General features: G+C 46.9%; 1 protein-coding gene across 1 annotated transcript in view; it reads right to left on the minus strand.

The window, feature by feature from the left end:
* The window catches only part of FAM227A (family with sequence similarity 227 member A), a gene marked incomplete at both ends in the record, with an annotated part of 69,241 nt that overhangs the window by 21,876 nt on the left and 23,305 nt on the right, over positions 1-24,060 (minus strand). The window contains 4 exons of the mRNA XM_082850464.1: positions 15,300-15,419; positions 20,065-20,188; positions 22,230-22,334; positions 22,831-22,932. Of these exons, the coding sequence (XP_082706590.1) occupies positions 15,300-15,419; positions 20,065-20,188; positions 22,230-22,334; positions 22,831-22,932 (451 nt within the window). The remainder of the gene's footprint in view (positions 1-15,299; positions 15,420-20,064; positions 20,189-22,229; positions 22,335-22,830; positions 22,933-24,060) is intronic.

Raw genomic sequence — 24,060 nt, forward strand, 5'->3', positions numbered from 1 at the left:
GACCCAGCGATTCCACCCTAGGTATACATACACCCAAGAGAAATGAAAACATATGTCTACACAAAAACTTGTACATGAATGTTCACAGCAGCATTATTTATGATAGTTACAAAGTAGAAACAACACAAACTGAATAAAGATAAAAACACTCTATCTAAAACATTTGTGGGATGCCTAGCACGCAGACGGAACTCTATAGCATTAAATGGTCATATTAGGGAAAAAGGTCTCCTTTTCACTCAGTTCAAGATATTTTCTAATTTCTCTTGATACTTCCTCTTTGTATATTTTGGGGACTTGCAAAGTCTCCCACAAATATTTCCCTCTATTTGGAATCCCCTCTATACCTCTCAATGAGCGGCCCCCAAGTTTTGGGTTTTTTTAACAGCTTTATTGAGATGTAATTCACGTACTTCTCCATTTCTCCATCAAGAAAAAGGATTGCTTAACTTTTTTCAACTACTGATGGCATGTGTGAAATGGTCTAGAATGATACTTAAGTGTTTATGTTCTAACTCAGTTTCTCAGGTTCTATACTTGTCTCTTTGGCATCCATTAATTACAGGGCCAAACTAATGGCCAAAGTTGTTTACAACTCCTCCATGATCCAGAGCCCATACTCTGAACTACCTCCTTTATCTAACTCTCACACCAAGCCAATATTTCCCCTGACTTAAATCAGCCCAGGCCCAGGTGCCAGACAACTAGGGACAGCCCCTTATACTCCAAAGCCCACCGGAATGATTCAATATAGCAAATCCTAAGTGGTTTACCCTGTCGTGTCTTGCCTTTCCCAAGGAAATCCCAATAAGGGCTGTGGCCCTTATTTCCCCTTGCTCCTTTTGAAACCGAGCGGGGCCCTGTGGGGCTCCCAGGCCCTGAAACCAAGTGGAGGCTGGGCACAGAGGCCTCCTTTTGTCCACCATTTCTTGTAGGCAAGACGCCAGCCTCCATGACCTTCCCTGAGTTCCAAAGGGTGGATTCAAACAGTTGCTAATCAAAGGAGGAGCAGACAAGAAACCACCTGAGACAAGAATAAGGGGGGGGGGGGCGAGCCCTGCACACACACACTAATCTTGTCAGGACCCCACCTTTGAACCACTGTTATAAAACCCCTCATCAAATCCTCTGGGGTGGGGTCACATAGCTTTTATGAGGCGCAAGCCCAGTGTGTCCCCCTTTGCCTGGCAAAGCAATAAAGCTATCTGTAGTGGAACAACTGAGGACATGGAAAGGAGACGTAACCCATGAGCCACACCCCCCCAACAAACTGGGGGCTAGCGAATAAGCCAGAACTGTAAACAGTTCTAAATGCTTTGAGCGCCCCCCCAACAAACCAGGGGCCTACAAAAAAACATTGAGTGCTTTGGGCACTGATCCATGAGATGTCCTCAGTATAAACAGAGTGGTGGGAACGCAAGGAGATGTCCTTGTGCTAGTTCAGTATAATCAAAATAATGGTGGGAACTTGGTGCTGTTCTTGCGCTCAAGGACGAAGCACGGCAGGTTCTCAAGAAAGCCAATTCTGGCTTGTATAATTAATAAAAACAAAGGTTGCTGCTTTGGCATTTCTGGAATGTTAAGAAAACAAGTCTTAAAATGTAAACCTAGATAATGCTTTAATAGAAGCTACCACAGCAGGACAGACGGCGCTGCTTTGCCTGAGTGAGCGGCAGCCCTCTACTGCTGTGCTTCCGCACAGTTCATCTCGTGTGATGAGCTTACTTTCGGCCCTGTCCTAAGATAAACTACAACAGCTATCCTTTTCTACTTCCCCCAAAACTCTGTCCCCGGGATTGGATTTGGCACCAGTGTCCAGAGAGGCCGAGCTTTCAGTAGCATTTTCTGCCTCCTAACCAACACTGGAGCTCCCTCCCAGGGTCCTGCATGGAGAGCTGTGCCTCCCGAAAGTTTTCTTTCAATGGCATTGACCTGTGTAGTCGCTCAGTCACCTTTGTAAATTAACACCCAGGTACAAATCAGCGTCTAACTCAATAAATGCTGGTTTCTGATGGGGGAGAGAAGCAGTGATCATATCTTAGATTTATTTTCTTCCATTGCCAACAATCTCTCTTCCCCACAGATATTAGCACTGTGCTGAACTCATTATCACAAAAGTGGAACTTAACTAGTGGTAACTGAAATGAAAAGACAATTGTGTCTTCTCCTAAGATATTGCTTGATGTCAAGGCCCAAGGCTAGAACCACAGGTGCAAATGAGGGTGGCAGATTAGGTTCCAAAAAACCCAAGAAACTACAGTTTTGGAGATGATAATTAAATCAAAAGCCTACATTTCTCCTTTAGGTGGTTAATGTACCTTTTGAGGTATTCTGTATTTGTGAGCCATCCATTGAATTCTTCTGGGCAAAAGAGGTTCTCACATTGGTTGAATTCATATCAGAAGATGCCAAGAGAGGAAAAAACAAAAACACAGAAGAACAAATTTAGTAAAACTGGTAGTGAGAGGAATACAAAAAGTATACGTGCAATTTCCTAGATATTTGTCATTGTTCTCAACAGAGGAACACGTAGAGGGAGACCTTTCAGGCACAGCTCAATAACTCAGCCCTCCATCCTGGGAGCATGGGGGACAGCAGTGGCTGATGTAGAAAATACGTGAGCTGGGGACTGAGGCAGACTGGGGTCTAGTCCCAGCCCTGTCACTCAACAGCTGGTGATCTCGGGCAAGTCACTGAACCTCTCGATTGCCGTGGTTTCCTCGTGGGGTTCTTATGGGGATTAAGTCAGCTAATGCATGCAAAGTGCATGCATTGCTGCTCGTGGCAAGTGCTCCGCTGACACTGCACAGTTGTTTATGCAATCACTCACCGCACTTCCTTCAGAAAACATTTCATTGAGCAACTTCTAATGCGTCTGGCACTGGGCAGAATCTGAAACCTAATCTCTGCTTAGAGGAGCTCCCAGTCTAGTAGGGGAGATAATAGTAAACAGACAATTATGCTAAGGTGTGGAAAGTACCACGTATTAGAGAGGTAACATAACTTAGCATTAGGTTTGTATGTGAGTGACAAAGACTCAAAATTAATAGTGGCTCAAACTAGGTAGAAATTTCTCTCCCACATAATAGTCTGAAGGTAGGCAATTCAGGGTCTATATGTTATTTCTGATAAGTCCTTAGGGACTCTGACTTCTTCTAGCTCAGTTCCAACTTTCCTAAGATAGGACCCTTGTTCTTAGGGTCCAAGATGGCAACTAGAGCTCCAGTCATCACGTTCACATTCCAGGCAGCAGAATGGAGAAAAGGACAAAGAGATGAAGGAGTCACATGAGCTGTTTTTTGAAGGAGGGCTCCCAGAAACGGCTACAAGGCACATCTGCTTAAATCTCATTAACTGGATCTTAGTCACATGGCTACACATAGATGTAAGGGAGGTAAGGAAATGTAATCTGTATTTTATAGGTTCTCTTTTTTTTATAGAGGGAGGAAACAACAAATATTGGGGAACAGTTAATAGTCAGCAGTACCAGCAGAGTATTCTAGGAAGCCAGAGTGGCGAATGCTTGATTCTGTTTGGGGCAGAGCTGGAGGGCTTCCAAGGAGAGAAGACACTTTTGTTCTGTCTTTAAGGATGAGTAGGAGTTTGGCAATGTTAAACAGATGGCCCACCAAGTGGCAGACAAGCAGTCCACCAGCCTCAACAATCCTCACTTTGCTTTTATATAAATATGATATTTGAATGGGAAGAAGAAAGCTGAAAGGACTCCCCATCCACCATGCAGCTGGTTGTCCAACAGCTACTGATTTGTATAGTGTTGAAGTGGTTACTCGGACTTGTTAGAGAAAAGACACTCCCGGGGCACAGTGAAGCATCATGCTCATTCTCAACAGGCCTCGGAGCGATCTGTCGTGGAGCAGAGAATAGATGCAAGGAGACGGGCTTGGATGAAGTTATTAGACCCTCGTATTTGTTGGAGAGGCAGCATGATGATGCAGAAAGAGCTCAGAATGACAGCAACCTGACGTCATCTGAAGTCAGCCGTGTGGCCTGGGGCAAGTTTTCACCAGTTTGAGTCAAGTAAAGATAATAATTACCTACCGTGCAGTGCAGGGATGTCGTATGGACTAGGAGGATATATGCAAAGAAAATCTGTACATGGTGGACTTTCTCCAAAGTCCTTTCCCACCCACTCTCTTGTGTTGTGACCAGCAACCGCCCTCTGAGTATATGAGGCAAGGTGACTATTGCTGGGCTGGGGGGTTAACTAAGACTCCTCTGGGACCCCCTTCCTACCATGGCACAGAGGAGATGGAACCATTCCACCCTGTGTCAGCCTGCCGCTCAGATTCTGCACACTGAGGGCTTAGCTGTGATGGGACAGAGTAGCAGGGAAACCTGCTTTTGAGCCAACGTGAGATTCAATCTGGGGATGCCCTGGAATGGCCGCGAGGGAAGTGGGCTTTGCAGATCTGGTATCAGCAGGTATGGGAATGAGCTGCAGGAATTCGGATCATGATTGTTAAATGACCCTTATGTACCCATGCTCTGGAACTTGGGAAAATTCTGGTTAAAATGAGCAAACATTCTGACAGGACATGGCTAGACAACAATTTATGGGACATCTCCTAAACCTAGACTGAATCTATAAGAATTAATACCAGTCATGATGCCCATTTTGCAAATAAGAACAGAGAGACTCAGATTTGCTCAAAGCTTATATAACTGGTAGGTGGGAAAATTTAGCTCTTCTGGAACCAAGCCTAGTACGTCTTTCTGCCTTTGCCTATGGCTCCATGGTGGTCACTCACTCACAGTCCCCGTATTTTGTCACCAATACATGAAACTTGGGTAGAAATTGTTTTTTCTCTAACCCTGGCCTCTCCTCTGGTCTAGCCTCGCATGTTTAAACTACCTACTTGACATCTCCATTTGCACTTCTCACAGGCATCTTAAAGTTAACAAGTTCAAAACTGAACTTGATAGCTTTCCCCCACCCCTGACCCTTCACTTTCCGTCTCACAAACCCCACACACCTTCGGCTACTTAAGCCACACACTGGGATGCATCCTTGACTCCTCCCATTTTCCCCCTCCTCCCCACTCCCAAAGCCAATCCATTAGCAAGCTCTGAAATATCCATCTCCAAAACACCTTCCAGATCTCTCTGCTTCTCGCCTCCTGCTGTCACTGCCTCTTCCTTAGACAACTGCAAAGCCTCCTAACTGGTCTTCTGTCCCCCTCTCAATTATATTCTCCATATTCAGAAGACACTGTTCTTTTAAAAAATAGAAATCAGATCATGTCATCCCCTTATTTCAATGGATTCCCACAGCACTGAAATTACATCCATACTTCTTACTATGACCCACCCAACTCTGCAGGATCCAGCCCCTGCTACTTCTCCAGCCTCGACTCCTGCCCCTCTTCCACACACACACACACACACACACACACACACACACACACACACACACACACACACACTGGGCTACAGCGTCACTGGCCTTCTCTCTGTTCCCTGAATGTCTCAACTCCCCTTTTTTTTTGCCTCAGGGCCTTTGCACATGTTGTTCCCGTTTCCTGGAAGGTTCTTTCATTCATTCTTCTAATGGCTGACTTCCTCTCATCCTTTGGTTCTCAGCTCAGATGGCACTTTCTGGGGGTGTTATTTGTCACATGTTCTCCATGTTCACGAGACCCAGGCCCCAAAGTGAAAGACTTAAGCTGCTCTCCCAGCTTCCTCTGTGGCTGGGTGCAGAAGTTTTACCTAGGCTCTAGCCCTCAGAGGCAACGCACCTGCCTGAGACTTCAAGATGGAAATGAGCAATGTGAGGAAGTGGGGAACCAACGAGACTCTAGCTTTTGGAGAGACTGTTGATGGGGCAACTGGCTTTTCAAGGAAAGCAGAGTGCAGTTTTGAGCATCAGTTCCCACTACCATTGGTCAGCGCACATCAGTGTACCTTTGCAGGGGTGTATGGTTTGGGCATCGTTCTTGGTGGCGTGGCATTTGAAACCAAAGCACTGGCCCATCCTGGGGAGCCGTGCACCACTAATACCCTTTAATACATTCTTCCTCTTTAAAGTAGCTGGAGTAGATTCCCTTGTTTGCAAATAAGAACTCTGATGATGATTCCTCCTTACAAAGGTCTTATTTGACAATTCTCTCATTTTATTAGATGAACGAATGACCCGGTCTCTAATAGGTAGGAGCCCTTATTTATAGCTGAGCCTCATGGCAGAAGTCAGATATACAGTTAGATGCTTTTTCATTCCCACGGTGCAAATTTCCAACACGAAGCGGGAGAAGGGCAAACCACAGGTCAGAGACATTTTAATGACTGCCATTCATTCCCCCGAACTGTGGACTCCCAGACGAATTGCTGTCATTGAAAAGCACATTTTGAACACAGCCAACTATTTCCTTGAGCAGATGGGAAAGCATGTTTGCTAAAAAGAAGAGAGAGGATCTGCCCGCATGAGGAATCTGATGACTCCCTCCATCCTGGTTTGCCCAGTAAAACTTCAGCTGCTTTTAAGGCTGGAAAGCTTTTGATTATTTCTATTTCTGGGGAAGAAAACTGACTCTCTTAGCTGGGTTTCTGAAATAACTGTCAGAAGATTTTACGTATTCCAGGACAAGAAAATACATGTGTTTGACACGGTTGTGACAGGCAGTGCAAAAACACTGAATAATATTTTGATCTCGGTCTGGGAGTGACAGCTGTCCCTCCACAGTGCCTGTTTTGTCTATACTTTTGGAGGCTGACATGTATAGAGCACCATTATACACTAAGCACAGGGTGAGGAGTTTACATAGATGACCTCCTTTGTGAAGTCAAGAGATATTTGTTGAGTGTCTTCTTTGTACATGGTCTATTCTAGGAGCTTGAGATAGAACAGGGATAAAGGAAAAGAGGTCTTGTTCTCATGGAGTTTACATTCAAACAGGGGGAGACAGATACTAAACAACATATAAATCCTGCAGGAAGAACAGCAGAGAGTGATAAGCACTGTATGGGGAATCATAACAGGCAATGTGATGACAGAGAGTGGTCGGGGAGCCAGGGACACCACTAAGGCAATGACAGAAAATTGGAATCTGAAGGACAAGAAGGAGCCAGCCCTTCCCTCAGGGACCCTGAGGAAAGCACGTTCCAGGCAAAGGTGACAGCGAGTGACGCAACTGGGCACAGGCCTGGAGCGTCCCAGAGGCAGAAGGAAGTGCAGTGAGGGAATGGAAGTGAAGCGGCTGGAGAGAGAGAGATGGTGGCTGGATTCTGCAGGGCAGTTCAGGTCAGGCTAAGGGGTCTGGAGTTCATTTGAAGGGCACGGGAGAAGCTGCTGAGGTTTGAGCAGGGAACAACCTCGTCTGGTGTCTGTCTGTCAAAGGTCACTCTGGTCGCTGTGTGGCGACTGGGCTGGGGCTAAGAGTGAAGGAAAGGAGCCCAGGAAGAGGCTACTGCCACGAGCCAGGAGAGGAGTGACGCCGGGGCTGGGAACCAGTGCTCTCCCCTCCCCTTGCTAAGTTGAGAGCCTCCCAGGGAAGCCAACAGGGCAGCTGGACAGACCTGCCTAAGTCCCGAGCGAGGCCAGGGCGTGGAGGGAGATTTGGGTGTTACTGGCATATGCGTGGTATTTAAAGCCACCAGACCAGATGAGACCACCTGGGAAGAATATATAGCTAGAAGGGGAAGGAGCCAGGCTAGACCTGACTGATGAGACAGGGAGCCAGCCGGGAAGGAAGACCCTTGAAAAAGTCTGGTAATGTAGAAGCTAAGAGAAAAAAGCATTTCAAGAAGATGTGAGGGACTTCCCTGGTGGTGCAGTGGTTAGGAATCCGCCTGCCAATGCAGGGGACACGGGTTTGAGCCCTGGTCTGGGAAGATCCCACCTGCCGCGGAGCAACTAAGCCCGTGCGCCACAACTACTGAGCCTGTGCTCTAGAGCCTGCGAACCACAGCTACTCAAGCCCGTGCACCTAAAGCCTGTGCTCTGCAACAAGAGAAGCCACCGCAATGAGAAGCCCGCGCCGCAACGAAGAGTAGCCCCCGCTCGCCGCAACTAGGGAAAGCCTGTGCGCAGCAACAAAGACCCAGCGCAGCCAAAAAAAAAGAGAAGGAGATGGGAGCAGCCCACCACATGAAACAGACCAGAAGAGTGAACAGGTTAGGGGTCAGGCGAGGTTGGCCAGAGAAGGTGCAGAGGCACGTGGAGGGCAGGAACCCACTGGAGTGGCTGAGGAAAGGAGATGCCGGTGCAGACGAGTCTTTCAAGGGAATTCTGTGGGAAAGGCAGCAAGAAATGGGGGTGCAGAGACAACGGGGATTTTCTTTGCAAAGGCAAGAGATGCTAGAGCAGGACAGTTCAACGATGGGAGTGATCCAACAGAGCGGGGAAAACGATGATGCAGGAAAGAGGGTGCCAAGTGCAGGAGTGGAAGCCGAGGGGGCGAGGTCCAAGCACAGGTGGGGGGCAGGGCCCTTCCTCCAGGGGCGCCGGGTTGGCAGGCGGCGAAGGTACAGATGGGGGCAGGCTGTTTCGTGGTCGGCAGGCGAGGGCCTTACTGCTGACCGCTTCTAATTTCTCAATGAAGACATTACCTGGGAGATGCTGGGGTGGAGGGCGCGTGGGAAGGGCTGACTGCAGCTGGAGAATTCTGCAAAGGGAACAGAACAAGGCTTTGGAGGAGTGGGAACCTGGACGGGCTGGGGAAGCGCGGTAGCGCAGGCGGGCAGGGCTGAGTGCCCAGCTGAGACGTGTGGCCGTGCACCTACAGGGAGCCCAGCCACAGTCGGTGCGCTGCAACCTTCGTGGTGCCAGGAAGAAAGCACTGTTGTGACTGTGCTCATTTCACACCTGCAGAAACCAAGTCTTAGGAGAGTTAAGTAACTTGTCTACGTCTGCACAGCTAGAATCTGAACCCGTGAGACCAGGCTCCTAGGCAGAGATCATCAACCCCTGTGGGGACAGGAAGACTTTCCAAGGAATAGTGGGACTGCCGGTTCTAAGAACACCCATTTCCAGATCCTCAAGTTTCCTTAGTTACTGTTTGCTATGAGTGAGCATCCTGAGAATGTGCAGGTGTTGGCAGTGTCCCTTAATCCCACTTTACAGAAGAAAGGCACACCTCCACCCATCCCAAACATCCTTTTGGTGAAGGTTCCAGGGTGGAAACACTCCCAACTTTGCACCAAACAAAGGGGGAAGGCTGTTCTAACAGCAGATCGAGTCTCATAAGCTACTTGTTAAGAATGAAGCATGAGAAACGGGGATGTCAGTCCAGAGCTCAAAGAGTAGCTCTGGAGAGCGCCGTGATCAGAGTCAGGACCGAATAACTACATAAGTGCTCTGAAGGAGAGGGATGTGAGCACAGATGACAAGGACCCAAATCCAGACCAGGGTCAAGACAGCCGACCCTGAGGACCAGGGCCTCGGCTGAGATGGAAGGATAAGTATGTGTCCCCTGAGACGGGGCGACAAACTTCTGCCAAGAGCCAGAGAGTAAACGTTTCCGGCTTTGCAAGCCATTGATTCTCTATAGCAACCACTCAACTCTGCTGCAGAGTCAAAGGCAATAATCAAGCAGCAGCTGTGACTGTGTGCCAGTAAGGTGTCATTTACGACAACAGGCAGTGGAAGGCCTCATTCTTAGTTTGCCTGGACATTTATCAGGAAAAAATGGGCCTTGGTTGGTAGCGTTGGATGATTTCGAGCTACCACTGGGAGGAGATGCTGACAATGATGAGGGCAGTGGTGGAGGGATCTTTCCTGGGACAAAAGGAACGGCAGGTCCAGAGGCCAGGTATAGGTAGGGGGTGTGGTGTCTACAAGGAAATAGGTCCCTGCAGCAGGAGCCCCAGAGTCCGGGAGGGTGGCAACAGGGCTGGCCAGACATGGCAGGGCCCCGCAGGGCCGTCTGCCCCAAGGCAGGAGGAAGCTTTCTGAGGCTTGGAAGGCGTTTTTCATTTGGGCTGAGAGGACCGTGTTTAGGGCTGGGGGAGTAGGGCAGGGCCAGGTGGTGACAGGATGATGTAATTAGATTTGTGTTTTGAAAACACTGCGGGGGGGGGGGGGGCGGCGGGGGGCGGGGGGCGGGGTATGAGAGCCTGAGGGAGACAGGAGCCTACTGCACTAGTGAAGGGAGCTCAACCTGGGGTGTTGGGAGAGGAGTGGTGGTGCTGGGCGCTACGCAGCAGGGAAGAGGAACTGGGCAGAGAGGAACAAGGTGGTGTGGGGAGGAGGGCCAGGTTCAGGCTGGAGATGAGGGTCACTGGGGAGGAGAAGATACAGAAGCACCTGTGCTGCGGCCTACACTTGAAGATTGCTTCCTTTCCTCTCTCCCCCCAGTCCTTGCATTTCTGGCTACCCTTTAGCGCCCCACTCATCCATGTATATCTGGAGGACTAGCAGGACCCCTCCCCGAGATGATGGGGCGGGGAGTGCAGAGGCGCGGAACCAACCGGAAGTCACTGAAGCTTAGGGGGCTCCAAGGGGTCTGGGTCTGTGCCTCACACTCACCTGAGGGCAGCAGACCTTCTTGCTCTGGGGGGACTTCTGGCTGGAGTATCTCCTAGAAGTGCGGAAAGAAAACTCTCTTCCTAGGGAAGAGAAAAAAAGTAGTTCTTCAGTTCCTTCTTGTCTTGGGGGTGACACTGCAGAGGAGGAGCTTTGAGACAGCCCCCCTCCCTGGAGGCAACAGCAACAGCGAGAGGACTGGCCTCTGACAAAGCAGAGCCTCTCGGTCATTCCACCTGCTGAGTGACCTCGGGCAAATTACCTAACATCTCTGATCCTGTTAAAGGGTGTGAATGCTAACTACCTTGAAGGGCTGATGAGCCAATTAAAGCAAATGATGTATGCAGGGAGTACACAGGGCAAGCAGTCAACCCATAAGAAAAAACAAAAAAAGCATTGACTTCAAAAGAAAAACAAAAACTCAGAACTTTGCACAACTGAAATGAATAAATGTTGGACTAAACACTTAAAAGAGTAACAATCTATCAACCTCTTAAGGTGTTAAATTTAATATTCATTGAAATGTCATTAAATTTGAAGACAATTTCCAGGTTAGATTGTTTTTTTCACTTTGAAATTCCTGTGTGTCCATGACGACTGCTGGGAAAGCAAACCTTTTGAGTCAGTAGCTGCAAATGCTTAGACAAATAAGTGGTGGCTCTTATAATTTCCAGCTGATAACTGCAGCCATACTCTTCCCTAAGGGCTGCCAGGTATGCTCTTCCCTTGTGCCCTGGACCAGGACTTCTCACACTGGAATGTGCTTACAGATCCCTGGGAGACCCTGGCAAACTGCAGGCTCTGCTTTAGTCGATCTAGAGAGACGCCGATGCTGCTGGTCCTCGGACCACACTTAGAGCAGCGGGTCTTTGCCACACCACGGGAGCCACGTGGGGCAGAGAGGGGAAGGCCCAGCAGCCTGCCTCCTGAGCCAGGAAACCTACCCCAGGGAGGAGGCCTCACGGGAGAGGGCAATGCTGAAGCGCCCTGCCCTCCTCCTCTACCCATTCTATTTCCGCTCTTCTCAGCTGGCATCTAAGAGCGATGGTGTTTGCTTACACGAGGGTGGCTCTCCTACCCCCAACCCTGTTAATGCCTCCAGCACACCTTTCCCTACTCTGTTTTCACTTCTGTATCACCTTCCCTGAAATCTGGGTCCCGCCTTTTACCACCTGATGTTAATAGCTGTTTCAATGTACACTAACAGGGGTTTTTTTGGAGGCGGATGATGAGAATGTTTTGGAATTAGTGGTGATGTGAATATACTAAAAAATCACTGAATTATACATTTCAAAGGGGTTAATTTTATGTTATGTAAATCAGGTTTCAATAAAGCCGATATATAAAGATCACCAACAACCTAACTGTATGATTCCATGGCTTCCTCCTAGGCCTTGTTCCGGGGTACGCTCTGCAGTAGTTGGCACCACTGACCATCCCTCAGGAGAGCCCACCTTGGCTGCCACAGCCCTATTCTTTCTGGGCTCCTCCTGCCTCTGATTTCTCTTGCTGTCGCCTCCTGCGTGTAGGAGGTCCCCAAGGCTCTGACCTCAGCCGACTTGTCTCCTCCCTTCTTTGATATTCCCATTTAGAGGTAATTTCTACAAACACATGTATCTGAATAAATCCTCAGGTGGGAGTCCCAGCCCCGATCTCTCCCCTAGCTGTATCACCAACAATGTCTTAGACATCTCCACCTGATGTCCCATCCTTCCCTCAAATTCATCATCTGAAATTGAACGTATAGCCTTTCTCCACAGACCTGATCCTCCTCTCGATTTCTTACTTCTAAATGGAACACCTACAAACGCTGGCTGCTAGATGCTTAGAGCTGCTTAGAATCTGGAAGCCACCCCAGCTCCAGTCTCCCCCTGGCCTGTCCCACTGTGCTTGAAAGCTCTTGAGTTTCCATGAGTTTCCATCTTGCTTATGGCTTCACGTCCATCTTCACAACTGTGCAGAAAAGTGTTAACACAGCAGTCCTGGCTACTGTCCTTGAAAAGTCCTGACTGCAAGCTTGGCCCTTGACTGGCATCTGGGAATGTAGCTTTCGGGAGGGCTCCCACCACTGATAAGAGTGGTTCACTGTGCCTAAACTGTCGGTGCAAACAATGTGGTTTACGCTGAATACCCACTTTCCTTCTGGGAGTTTGGAATCTGGGTATGTGACCACACAGGGGAGCGCCTATGTGATCAGCACCCAGGAAAACCCTGGGCACTGGGTCCCTAACGAGCTCCTCTGACAGGCAACATTTCACACGTGTTGTCACAACTCACTGGGGGAATTAAAGTGGGTCCTGTGTGACTCTGCAGGAAAGGACTCTTGCAAGCTTGTTCCTGGTTTTACTGGACTTTGCTCCACGTGTCTTTTCCCTTTATTTAATTAATTAATTTATTTTTTGCGGTACGCAGGCCTCTCACTGTTGTGGCCTCTCCCGTTGTGGAGCACGGACTCCGGACGCGCAGGCTCAGTGGCCATGGCTCATGGGCCCAGCCGCTCCGCGGCATGTGGGATCTTCCCGGACCGGGGCACGAACCTGCGTCCCCTGCATCGGCAGGCGGACTCTCAACCACTGCGCCACCAGGGAAGCCCTGTCTTTTCCCTTTGCAGATTTTGCTTTGTGTCCTTTCGCTGCAATAGATCACAGCGGTGAGTACGACTACACACTGAGCCCTGCGTGTGTCCTAAGGAATTACCGAAAGTTAACATGGCCTTGGGGACAGTTCCCCCACCCTCGTTTATCCTAGCCACAATCCTAACTGCAGTTTTCCAGCAGAAAGAGGGTCTTTAGGGGACACCTCACCCAACTTCCCACCCAACACGGAACCTTTTAGGCAGCATGCGGCAGCTCTACCAGGGCCCTCCAGGGATAGGAAGCTCACCACGGTGAGACAGCACTGCCTATTAGGAGGTCCCTCCTTCCTGCCGAGCACCCTTGCTTTCCCCGAGGGCGTTAGACTGAGGGAGGGGAATGGTTTAACTGGTCAGAGAGGCCAGACTGACCGAAGCAGGAGACTGATTAGCCTATCTGGACAAAAGCCTGGCTCCCCAACTGTGCTGGAAAACCCTGGGCACACGAGCCTCTCTGCACCTCAATTCTTGCTGTAAGATGGAGGTGAAAGGATTTCTCAAAAAGCTGCGGTGTGGAATGACACAAGTCAAACAGTGGCTGGTGCAGAGAACGACGTGTGCATTAGCATTATTTTATTCAGATTACTGCTATGTGCTCAGATACATGCTCTTTGACAGTATGAACCGTTTTCACCATATTTAAGAAAAAAAAAACTCTCCTCACTCCTATCCCCTCCAAAGGGTCCTAGATGTTGCTACAGGGGTTTGATTAGCCAGATGTTGTCTGCCCCCTGGGGCCTACTGACCATTACAGACAAGGCTTTGCTGCATCCCTGGGGTGCCCCATAAAAAGGGGCAGACAGCCCCCAGCTGGAGGATGTAAATTTATCCTAACCCAAGGTGGCGTCTCCCTGGCTTCACAGTCCTGAGTTGAATCCTGGTTTAGCCACCCACGGGCTGGCTGCCCATCACGGTCCTTTCATTGTTGCCACAAGGACTGCCTCTGTTCCCTCAGCGCCTCTGGGTCTTCTCACTTGCTGTCCCCTCTGCCTGGAACACAGTGGTCCTTCGCTTCACCTGTCACTTACTGACCTTCTCAGGGCTGGCCTGGGTCCCCCTCCTGCTGCTGCCTCAGCACCCTGTATACCTGTCACCAGTGCCCAGTCCACTGTAGGATAACTGCCTGACCTCGACTTCCCACTAGACCACACAGCGGAGGCTGTGCTTGCCTCCATGCCGTGTTCCCAGTGTTTATTTAGCACAGTGCCTGGCACGTGGCGCTCTTTACGTGTCTGTTAAGTGCGAAAAGAAAGTTGGCTTTGGGCAAGTTGCTTCGCTGAACTCTGGTTTCCTCACCTGTGAAGTGGATTTAATGTGTACTTCAGCTGGCCGTTGTGAGGATTAAATCGAAAGGATACCTGGGGGGCTTCCCTGGTGGTGCAGTGGTTGAGAGTCTGCCTGCCGATGCAGGGGACATGGGTTTGTGCCCCGGTCCGGGAGGATCCCACATGCTGCGGAGCAGCTAGGCCCGTGAGCCATGGCCGCTGAGCCTGCGCGTCCGGAGCCTGTGCTCCGCAATGGGAGAGGCCACAACAGTGAGAGGCCGGCGTACTGCAGGAAAAAAAAAAAAAAAAAAAAAGGATACCTGGGGCTTCCCTGGTGGCGCAGTGGTTGAGAATCCACCTGCCAATGCAGGGGACATGGGTTCGAGCCCTGGTCCGGGAAGATCCCACATGCCGTGGAGCAACTAAGCCCGTGAGCCACAACTACTGAGCCTGCGTTCTAGAGCCCACCAGCCACAACTACTGAAGCCTGCGTGCCTAGTGCCTGTGCTCCGCAACAAGAGAAGCCACCGCAATGAGAAGCCCGCGCACTGCAACGAAGAGTGGCCCTGTTCGCTGCAACTAGAGAAAGCTCACACACAGCAACAAAGACCCAATGCAGCCAAAAATAAAAAAATTTAAAAAATAAATTTATATATATATATATATAAAAAAAGGATACCTGGTGCCTGGCACATGGTAGACACTGAATAACTGACATCTACTATTTTAAAATTCCCACACATCCCAGCACTTTTGGTGTGCTGACTCTATAGTTGCTAAGCATTAACATTTCAGTCATTTTGGAGGCTAGTCTGAGGTACGTGAGAGAGAACCAGGCCTGAGGATTTCAGTATTAGGGCCCCTCCCAGCCCGGACTAGATGGTAGCTGGGTGTGGCAGGGGACAGAGGGGACAGAAGTCCCTACCTGGCACCTTACCCTTCAGCAGACTTTTTTTCTGCAACATTAATTCTTCTCTCTGGAATCTCTCCGGATCCAGTTTCGAGTAGTCCCAGCTATTATAGCTGTGTGGGCAAGGATATATACCTAAGAGGGAGTCAAGAGTGATCATGAAAACTTCTGCAAAAGAGAAAGGGAGGCAGAAAATGGAAGACAGAGGCCTCTGAGATGCCCCTGCTGGTCCCGGGGAGGCTGAGCTTCCAGCATTATCCCTCCTCCCTCCCCCCAGTACTGGCCTTGTAGCCTTGAGTGAGCCACTTCCTCTCTATGAGACTTTGGTTTCTTTATCTGGAAAACGGAGATGTGATGCCCACCCTGCCCTCCTGACAGCGTGAGTGTGAGGATGAGATCACACCACAGACGTGTGAACCTGTGACACACTACACAGATGTGAAGGCATAGTAATTATTAGTTTTCCTGTCTATCTCCTCTGCCTGGAAGGCAGGGGCTGGGTCTGATTCATCTTTGTGCCTCCAGGGCTTAGTATTGGACCTGGCACACAATAAATAGGCACTTAGCAAATGTTTGTTCAACACACTATCACACTTTGCTGGGCTTCCCTGGTGGCGCAGTGGTTAAGAATCCGCCTGCCAATGCAGGGGACACGGGTTCAAGCCCTGGCCCGGGAAGATCCCACGTGCCGCAGAGCAACTAAGTCCGTGTGCCACAACTACTGAGCCTGTGCTCTAGAGCCCGTGAGCCACAACTACTGAGCCCATGTGCCACAACTACTGAGCCCACGCACCTAGAGCCCGTGCTCTGCAACAAGAGAAGCCACTGCAATGAGAAGCCTGCACACCACAACAAAGAGCCGCCCCCGCTCTCCCCAACTAGAGAAAGCCTGCGCACAGCAACAAAGACCCAACACAGCCAAAAATAAATAAATAAATTTATATATATATAAAAAGAACAAGACAAGGGTGCCCACTCTCATCACTCATACTCAACATAGTACTATAAGTCCTTGCTGGAGCAATTAGGCAAGAAAAAGAAATAAAAGGTATCCAGATTGTAAAGGAAGAAGTAAAACTGTATCTGTTTGCTGATGACATGATATTATATATAGAAAACCCTAAAGATTCCACCAAAAACTGTTAGAACTAATAAATGAATTCAGTAAAATTCATTTTTACTGAATATAAAATCAACATACCAAAATCAGTTGTGTTTTTATACACTAACGGTGAATTATCTGAAAAAGAAATAAAGAAAACAGCCCCATTTACAATAACATCAAAAACAATAAAATACTTAGGAGTAAACTTAGAGCCAAGGAATTAAAAGATCTATACACTGAAAATCTAAGACACTGACGAAAGAAACTGAAGACACAAATAAATGGAAAAATATCTCATGTTCATGGATCAAAAGTACTAATATTGTTAAAATGCCCATTCTACCCAAATCATCTACAGATTCAATGTAATCTCTATCAAAATTCCAATGATATTTTTCACAGAAATAGAAAAAAATTCTAAAGTTTGTATGGATCCACTAAAGACTCCAAATAGCCAAAGCAATCTTGAAAAAGAACAAAGCTGGAGGCACCACACTCCCTGTTTTTAAACTATATCACAGGGGCTTCCCTGGTGGCGCAGTGGTTAAGAAGCCGCCTGCCAATGCAGGGGACATGGGCTCGAGCTCTGGTCCGGGAAGATCCCACATGCTGCGGAGCAGCTAAGCCCATGAGCCACAACTACTGAGCCCACATGCCACAACTACTGAAGCCCGTGCACCTAGAGCCCATGCTCTGCAACCAGAGAAACCACGGCAATGAGAAGCCCGTGGACCGCAACGAAGAGTAGCCCCCGCTCGCTGTTCCTAGAGAAAGCCTGCATGCAGCAACGAGGACCCAATGCAGCCAAAAAAACATAAATAAATTTACAAAAATAAATAAATAAACATATTTCAAAGCTATGAAAATCAAAACAATATAGTACTAGCAGAAAAACAGATCAATGAAACAGAATTGAGAGCCCAGAAATAAACCCGTGCATATATGATCAACGAATATTTAACAAAGGAGCCAAGAATACTCAATGGGCAAAGGATAGTCTCTTCAATAAATGGTTTTGGGAAAACTGGATACTCATAAGCAAAAGAATGAAACTGGACACCCCTTACACCATTCACAACTCAAAATGGATTAAGGACTTAAATGGACCTGAAATCATAAAACTCCTAGAATAAAACCCAGGCAAAAAGCTCCCTGACATTGGTCTCGGCAGTGATTTTGGAGGGTATGATACCAAAAGCATAAGAAACAAAAGCAAAAATAAACAAGTGGGACTACATTTAACTAAAAAGCTTCTGCACAGCAAAAGAAACAACAAAATGAAAAGGCAACCTACAGAATGGGAGAAAATATTTGCAAACCATATGTCTAATAAGGGGATAATATTCAAAGTCTGTAAGGAACTTATACAACTCAGTAGCAAAAAACCCCAAACAGTCCAATTAGAGAAAGAGAAAGGATCTGAACGGACATTTTTCCAACGAAGACATACAAATGACCAACAAGTACATGAAAAGGTGCTCAACATCACTAATCATCAGGGAAATGCAAATCAAAACCAGTATAAGATTATCACCTCTCACCTATTAAAACAGCTATTGTCAAAAAGACAAGAGACGACAAATGCTGGCGAGGTTGTGAGAAAAAAGGAAACTCTTGTGTACTGTTGATAGGAATGTAAGTTGGAACCGCCACTATGGAAGCAGTATAGAAGTCCCTCAAAAAATTAAAAATAGAAGTACCATATGATCCAGGAATCTCACTTCTGGATATACAGCCAAAGGAAATGAAATCACTATCTCAAAGGAATATCTGCACGCTCATGTTCACTGCAGCGTTATTCACAATAGCCAAGACCTGGAAACAACCTAACTGTCCACTCACAAATGAATGGGTAAAGAAACTATGGCATGTATACACAATAGAACATTATTCAGCAATAAAAAGGAAGGAAATCCTGCCATTTGTGACAATATGGATGGGCCCTGAGGACATTTTGCTAAGTGAAATAAGGCTCAGAGAGAAAGACAAATACTGTATGATCTCACTTATGTGTGTGTAATCTAAAACAGCCAAACTCATACAAGCAGAGAGTAGAACAGTGGTTGCCAGGGGCTGTGGGTGGGGAAAATCAGGAGATGTGGGGCAAAGGGTACAAACTTGCAGTTACAGAAGGAACAAGTTCCAGGGATGTAATGGACAGCACGGTGACTACAGTTAATAACACTGTATTGTACACTTGAAAGTTGCTCTGAGTAAATCTTTTTATTTATTTTTTTTTTTTTTAGTGTATCTATTTTAGTTATTTATTTTTGCCTGTGTTGAGTCTTTGTTGCTGCACGCAGGCCTTCTCTAGTTGTGGCGAGCGGGGGCTTCTCTTGTTGTGGAGCATGGGCTCTAGGTGCATGGTCTTCAGTAGTTGTGGCATGAGGGCTCAGTAGTTGTGGCGTACGGGCTTAGCTGCTCTGCAGCATATGGGATCTTCCCGGACCAGGGCTCGAACCCTTGTGCCCTGCATTGGCAGGTGGATACTTAACCACTGTGCCACCAGGGAAGTCCTGAGAGTAAATCTTAAATGTTCACCATAAAACAACAACATGATGGGGATTATGTGAGGTGAAGGATGTGTTAACTCACCTGCTTGTGGTAAAAACTTCACAATATATACGTGTATCAAATTATCATACTGTACACCTTAAACTTCCATAGTGTCCTATGTTAATTATATCTCAATAAAGCTGGGGGAAATTTTATTCCCTAGCTGACGAGTGACTCACTGCGCCTAGACTGTTTATGTAACAATGTAGCTGATGCTAAACACCTGCTTCCCTAGAACTTTGGTACACGATAGACAGAGGTGCCTCCATGACCAGCCCACAGTAAAACCCTTGGGCGCTGTTTCTCTAACGGGCTTCTGGGCAGAAACATCACACACATGTTGCCACGTGTTCACTGCAGTGGGATGAGGGGCTCTGTATAACTCCTCACGGGAGGAGGAGGGCTGCATGTGAATTCCTCCAAACAATGCCTGTCTTTCCCCTTATGATCTGGCTGTGTACCCTTACTACATCGTAATAATAAGTCTTAGCCATAAACACAACTGTATGCCGAGACCTGTGAGCTCCACCGAATCTCCTAATGTGGAATTGATCTCGGAGACCCTCAACACAGTAGGAAATGTGAAAGGTGCTTACTTAGCACAGTACCTAGTACACAGGGAACCTCTCAGCTTTCAACGACCTTAGAGGATGTCTGGGTTGAGATGGGGGACGTGAGGAAGGAGACTGAAAAGTAATTGACAAGCAAACATCAAGCTGGCACTGTGTGTGCTGCAGGGAGAGGGGGACGACAGTTGGGTCAAGTGGGGTCACAGTGGGGGTGGAAGGTGGGCTTATCTAGCCAGCACAGTGCTTTTGGGTTCCTGGGTCCATTGGCCTACAGCACATTGTTAACTAACAGGGCTGTGCCGAAACCTGCTCCCTGCCGATGCAGCTGGGGACGAAAGGGGACTAGGAATGTCTCAGAACTGTTTGAGGGAGCAGAATCATGAGTACTCCTCAGGCTCTCACCACACACTTTACTTTCTTTATTGTCAAGGAGAGAAAAGAACAACTGCCTCGATGAAGAGGTGTGATGGCAAACAGGAACCTACCTGGGCTCGGGTGGAAGACGTGTTTCTGGAATTGCTTTCCCCAGGAGAAAGTAGCCACCTCTCACCTGAAATCCAGAGGCTCATCGTGTTACAGATGTCAGACTTGAATTCGTGAGTGTTGAACCAGGACTGAGGGAAGCAGCAGCAGAAGCTGGTGTACAGGGCTTTACTCAGAAGTGATGGCAACCTCTGGGGGGCAAGCAGAGCTCAGGCAATATTCTGGACATTTCCACACCCAGAAAAGAGCCCCTGACTTCAGAAAGGACCTGTGATAAAACTCTCTACCTGACACCGTGCTGCCTTCCTGTTCACGAGGGAAGCAATTTCTATCTGCAGCTGCCCCACGTCTCGGTGGACCCCTTACCCTACCTGGGGACCACTCCTCAAACACCATGCTACGTTGGCCAGCAAACCCCCCTCCCCCAGCTCCTCTGCATGCGGTCTGTGCCTCAGCCCCCTCTACAACCTGGCCAAAGATCAGCGCAGAAGATAACAAAGTACATTGACATACCCATCTCGCTGTCTCCCAGAGATAATATTAAGTCCTACTTCCTGTTTTTTTTTTTTTTCCTTTCCTGTGCATAAGTAGTACTGTTGTTCCTTTTTAACTATGGTTAAGGTCAAATTATACATTTATATCTGGCTTATTAATTTAACATCACAACATAAATACTTCCCCGGGTTACTATAAACTCTTTGGGATTTTTTTTTTTCCAGTAGTGACCTTCATAGTATTGTGCTGAGTGACCATATCAAAATTTACTTAAACATTCAGCATCTGTGGATATTGTCTTGTTTCTAGGACTTTGCATTACAAATTATGCAGAATAATTATATTTATTTATTAAGCTAGCTCAGTGTCTGGCACATATTAAGCAATCAAAAATTTGTTGAATGCATAAAAAAGTTTGTTGAATGCATAAATGAAAGCAGCTTTTACTATATATTCAAATATGCCTTCCAGAAGATGGTATAATAAGAGTAATAATAGCAGCTATTATATATTGGGGGCTTAGCGTGTGCTGGGTGATATGTCAGATGCCTTACAAACATCATCTCATTTAATACTCAGGACAACTCAACGAGAGAGGCATTATTATCCTCATTTTATGGGTGATGAAACTGAGACACTGAAAGCCTAAGCAACTTGTTAAGCAGACACTTAACTAGTGTAAGTGCCTTTCAGCCCATCTGTCCCAATTCACTTCCCACTCAGGCTGTCTGAGTGCCATTTCCCTATGTCCTTCATAACACTGGGAATTACATTTTTTAATCTATGCAATCCAGCAGGTAAAAAGATGTACCAAAGGATTGTTTTAATTTGTATTTTCAATTATTATTATTTTGGGGGGGGGGGCCGCACCACGCAGCATGCGGGATCTTAGCTCCCCGACCAGGGATAGAACCTGCGCCCCCTGCAGTGGAAGAGCAGAGTCCTAACCACTGGACCACCAGGGAATTCCCTCGATTATCGTCAAAGGTGAACTTTTTCTCCCATTTTTATTTCTTCCCTGGTGAATTTCTGGTTTATGTACTTTGTCCATTGGTCCATTTTTCTTATTGATTTGTAAGACTTCTTTATGTTGTGTGGCATATATGCTACCAGTATTTTTTGCATAGTTTCTCATTTGCCTTTTAACTTTGACTGTAGCAATTTAAATAATTTATATAGTTAAATCAGTCTTCTTATGGTTAAACCCTTGGGGTCATATTTAGAAAGTCCTTCCCTACCCCCAAATCATGTCAATATTCACTTATATTTTCTTCTAGCAACCCTTTTAGTATACATGTACATACACACATATATAAAAAGTACATATGTATATTCATAATTTTCAAATCTCATGCTTATTTAAATACTATAGAAATAAATAAAATATAAAAGGAAGCTTCTTATAACCTTATTCCCTGGAGATAATAAGCATTGCTATGAGTTTGGTAAATATTTTTCCAGACTTTTTTTTCTACTCATAGGCACACATACATATACATATAATTTTTCTAACATGGAGTTTTGTTTTTCACTTGAAATACATCATTACATCTTCCCTATCAGTATATATAGATCTACCTTATTTTGGGTAACTGCTGCATTACAAGTCAGTATATGAATACATCACAACTTACTAATTACTCCCTTATGGAAAGCACGTTAAGGGCATTAACTTGGCACTAGCAGTGAACAGCTATCCAATGTGATTTTTTTTCCTGAACAGCGATTGATGCTCACTTTTAAGAGAGCCTCTTCGTAGTGAGACCTGGATTCACAAGACAAAAGAAAGGCGTAGTGCTGGGCTATCCGGTCGAACAGCTTGTTCTGGACTTCCTTCTTTGGCTACCGGGAATAAAAACGGAGAAGGAATTACTAGAGCCCCTTGTTGAAGCGGCCAAGGACTGGGAATCTTAACTAAGTATTTCTCTCATTTTTAGGAATCTTATTCTCAAGGTAATTAATCTCATATTATTTATGAAATACTACACTGATTTGTTTTATAGGATCTATAAAACACATACAGAGAGGTAGAATGTCGAGGAAAGCACCCAAACTCTGGGCCAGGAGGTCCTGACTTTACTCTCTGCCCTGCCGTTGACCAGCCATGTGACACAGACCAGTTCTTAATGCTCTGGGGAGCTGCAGGACGTGGTGCAATGTTTACAGCCCAGAGTGCATGGACGAGGCATGGGTGGGGAAGGGACAGGGTGTGACAGATGAGGCTGCTGGGGCGGTCCGTGGAATCAGAAGGGCTTACAGCCCACGTTAAAGAGGCTGGGGTTTGTGCCACAGAAAAATAACTTAAGTGAGGGAGAGAAGCCATCGGATTTGCATTTACCTGGTACCTTTCATGAAAGATCCACCAGAAGCTATCCAGCCACATGGCTCTTACAGAAGGAGAACAGAGAAACTGCTCTAATTCTCTATCTGAACAGAAAGACTTGAAAAGAAACAAAATTCACATGATTATTGCTATTGTTATTGTTTATTTATTTACTTATTTATTCTTTGAAATTTACCTGGAGCCACAGCCAGATTCATAATCATCTCCACTCAAAACCTGCTTTTCCACCTATGTTCCATGGCTTGTTACTGTCATTAATCACACCACCTCCCCGCCAGATGTCTTTGGAGTCAACACACTTTGGGGTCAACTTAAAAAAAAAAACCCACCTAACCTTTCAGTGAGTGCCAACTATTTACCTTGCCAGGTGTTTTTACATGTTCTCATTTAACCCTTACAATAATCATACAAGGCATGTGTTATTATCTCCATTTCACAGATGAGGAAACTGAGGACTAAACTGATGAAGTCACAGGAATCCCTGGAGGTCCAGAGGTTAGGACTCTGCGTTTTCACTGTTGAGGGCACGGGTTTGATCCCTGGTGGGGGAACTAAGATCCTGCAAGCCACGTGGCGCGGCCAAAATAAATATATTGCTGAAGTCTCTTGCCCAAAGTAACACAGCCAGCAAGTGGCAGAGCCAGGATCGGAACCCATAACTCTAGGCAGTTGCTCCATGCTGTCATCTGTGTTCATTCAATAATAATCAGTATCAACAAACATAGATATTATACAGATGCAAATCACTGGACCATGAAATCCTGCTGAGTTAGCAGTAAGCATATGGAGTTCTAAAATTGGAACAGAATTATCAGTGAACTCAGAGAGGCAGAAAATTCAGGCTTCATTGTCCTAAACTGGGTCTTGAACCTTCCCTGACTCCAAAGCTGCTACCACAATAATATGTAACATTTGGTGAATGCTTGCCATGTATCAGGCACTGAGCTATGCCGTTCATTGTTTATCTCACTTTATTTTTCATCATCCATCTCTGCGGTTGGTGCTGGTTGATGGAACTGTTATCCCCAATTTATAGAAGAGAAAAATGAGGGTCGAAAGGTCAGGATTCTTGCCTAAGCTTACATAGCCTAGGAGGCTCAAAAGCAGGCAGCCTGGCCCCAGAGACATGGTAAGGCTGCCTCTCCTCTTACCATTAAGAGGAGCAGAGATCTCTCTCTTGCCCCCATCCTGGATGCAAAGGGCAAGACTCCTTGGCACTCCCTT

The sequence above is a fragment of the Leucopleurus acutus genome (genome assembly GCF_964270905.1).
Source record: "Leucopleurus acutus genome assembly, chromosome: 11".
In the NCBI taxonomy this organism is placed as follows: Eukaryota; Metazoa; Chordata; class Mammalia; order Artiodactyla; family Delphinidae; genus Leucopleurus; species Leucopleurus acutus.